Source organism: Vollenhovia emeryi, unplaced genomic scaffold, assembly GCF_000949405.1.
Source record: "Vollenhovia emeryi isolate VEMERY1.0 unplaced genomic scaffold, V.emery_V1.0 DF939565.1, whole genome shotgun sequence".
NCBI lineage: Eukaryota > Metazoa > Arthropoda > Insecta > Hymenoptera > Formicidae > Vollenhovia > Vollenhovia emeryi.
In genome coordinates this window covers 18,739-20,814 of record NW_011966801.1, presented here as the reverse complement: position 1 = coordinate 20,814, position 2,076 = coordinate 18,739, and the positions used below count along the sequence as shown (strand labels likewise).

The 2,076-nt window shown below is 61.5% G+C and overlaps 1 protein-coding gene across 1 annotated transcript in view; it reads left to right on the top strand.

Moving 5' to 3' along the window:
* The window catches only part of LOC105557209, an 8,736-nt gene that overhangs the window by 3,801 nt on the left and 2,859 nt on the right, over positions 1 to 2,076 (top strand). Inside the window, exon 2 of the mRNA XM_012004397.1 lies at positions 26 to 2,074. Within this exon, the coding sequence (XP_011859787.1) occupies positions 26 to 2,074 (2,049 nt within the window). The remainder of the gene's footprint in view (positions 1 to 25; positions 2,075 to 2,076) is intronic.

Sequence of the window (2,076 nt, the reverse complement as noted above, 5' to 3'; positions counted from 1 at the left end):
AATATTCGGCAAGATTTTTATACAGGACCTTTGGAAGGCCGGACTTTCCTGGGACGAGCCCTTGCCGGACCCTCTTCAGGCGGCATGGTCGGGGTTCGCCGTCGACTTACCCGGCTTGGAATTGCAGCGCATCCCGCGCTACGTGGGCTATCGTGGGCCGGAGGGACAGGCCGAGTTACATGGTTTCTCGGATGCCTCCAACCGCGCCTACGCAGCGACAATTTACCTGCGTTGTACGACCAACGAAGGTGCCGTCTCAGTCCATCTCTTGATCGCTAAGACCAGGGTGGCGCCGGTCAAACAAGTCTCCATCCCGAGACTGGAATTGTGCGGGGCAGTGCTGCTGGCCCGTCTCCTTCGCAGTACTGCACGCGCGCTGGGATTGGAGGACACTCGGACCTTCGCCTGGACCGACTCAACGGTGGCATTAGCCTGGATCCGTTCACACGCGGCGCGCTGGAAGCCGTTCGTGGCCCACCGGGTCTCAGAGATACAGGATTTGGTTCCTCCGCCGCAATGGAGATATGTGCCGTCGAGGGAAAACCCAGCGGATGCGGCCACACGAGGCATAACGCCTGCAGCGTTGGCATGCCTCAATCTCTGGTGGACTGGCCCGCCTTGGCTGGCCCGAGCGGGCTATCTACTAGCCGAGCCTGGTCAGGCCGGGGACGATACCGTGACTGAGGAGCTTCGTCCGCGTGCGGCCTTCGTCGCCCGGCTCGAGGAGGAGAACGAGATTCTGCACCGATTTTCGGACATGTTCCGACTTCTGCGGGCAACCGCCCTTTGTTTCAGGTTCGCGCATAATGCGCGCCATCCCAGGAAGTACTCAGGTTACCTGACTGCAGGGGAAATTGCCATGAGCCGAGAGCGGTGGGTGCGGATCGCTCAGGCACACGACTTCTCGCAGGAGATAGCCTGCCTGAGGAACGACAGGCAGCTCCCGGCGCGATCGCCGCTGCTGTCACTCCGCCCGTTCTTGGACCAGGACGGGCTGCTGCGAGTGGGAGGACGCCTTCGGCAAGCGCTCCTCTCGTTCGACGAGAAGCACCCCATCATATTAGCGAAGAAGAGCCATCTCTCTCTTCTCCTCGTGCGTGAAGCGCACGCTAACTCACTACACGGTGGGCCTCAGTTAACCCGGAGCCTGCTCCTGAGGCGATACTGGATTCTGCAGGCGAATTCCTTGGTCCGCTCGGTCATCCATGGCTGTGTGCGCTGCACTCGGTTCCGGGGAGTCGTCGCCAACCAGCAGATGGGGCATTTGCCGGCGGAACGCACGCGACCTAGTCGCCCCTTTCTATTCACCGGCGTCGACTACGCCGGTCCGCTGGCCATTCGTACCACGAAGGGGCGTGGGCACAAATCCATTAAAGGATATATATGCCTGTTTGTCTGTTTGTCGACCCGGGCCGTCCATTTGGAGGCCGTATCTGATCTCTCTTCTGCCTCTTTTCTAGCGGCGTTTCGGAGGTTCACGTCCCGCCGAGGTCATTGCCGGCGCGTCCTCAGCGACAATGGCACCAACTTCCAGGGTGCAGCCAAGGAGCTGAGAGCCATGTTCCGAGCGGCCTCCGTCTTCTACTCAGAATGTGCGGCGAGCCTTGCCAACGACGGAACCGAATGGGCCTTCATCCCCCCGGGGGCGCCCCACTTTGGGGGACTGTGGGAGGCCGGAGTGAAGGCAGTGAAACACCACCTCAGAAGGGTGATCGGGGACGCGCGCCTCACTTTTGAGGAGCTGACCACCCTGCTGGCGCAGATTGAAGCCTGCCTCAACTCCAGACCGCTGTACGCCCTAAGCAACGACCCCGCGGACCTCGCTGCCTTAACTCCGGGTCATCTGCTGATAGGGGAGTCGTTGACCGCGGTTCCGGAGGCCCCGACGGCCGTTCACGGCGGCGGTCACATGGCGACTCGCTGGTCGCTGACCACTGCCATGCGCGACCATTTCTGGCGGAGATGGTCGTCTGAATACGTCCACCACCTGCAACAGCTGAAACGGTGGCGGCGGACGGCACCTAACGTGGCCGTCAATGATTTGGTGCTGATCAAGTCCGAGCTGCAACCACCTGC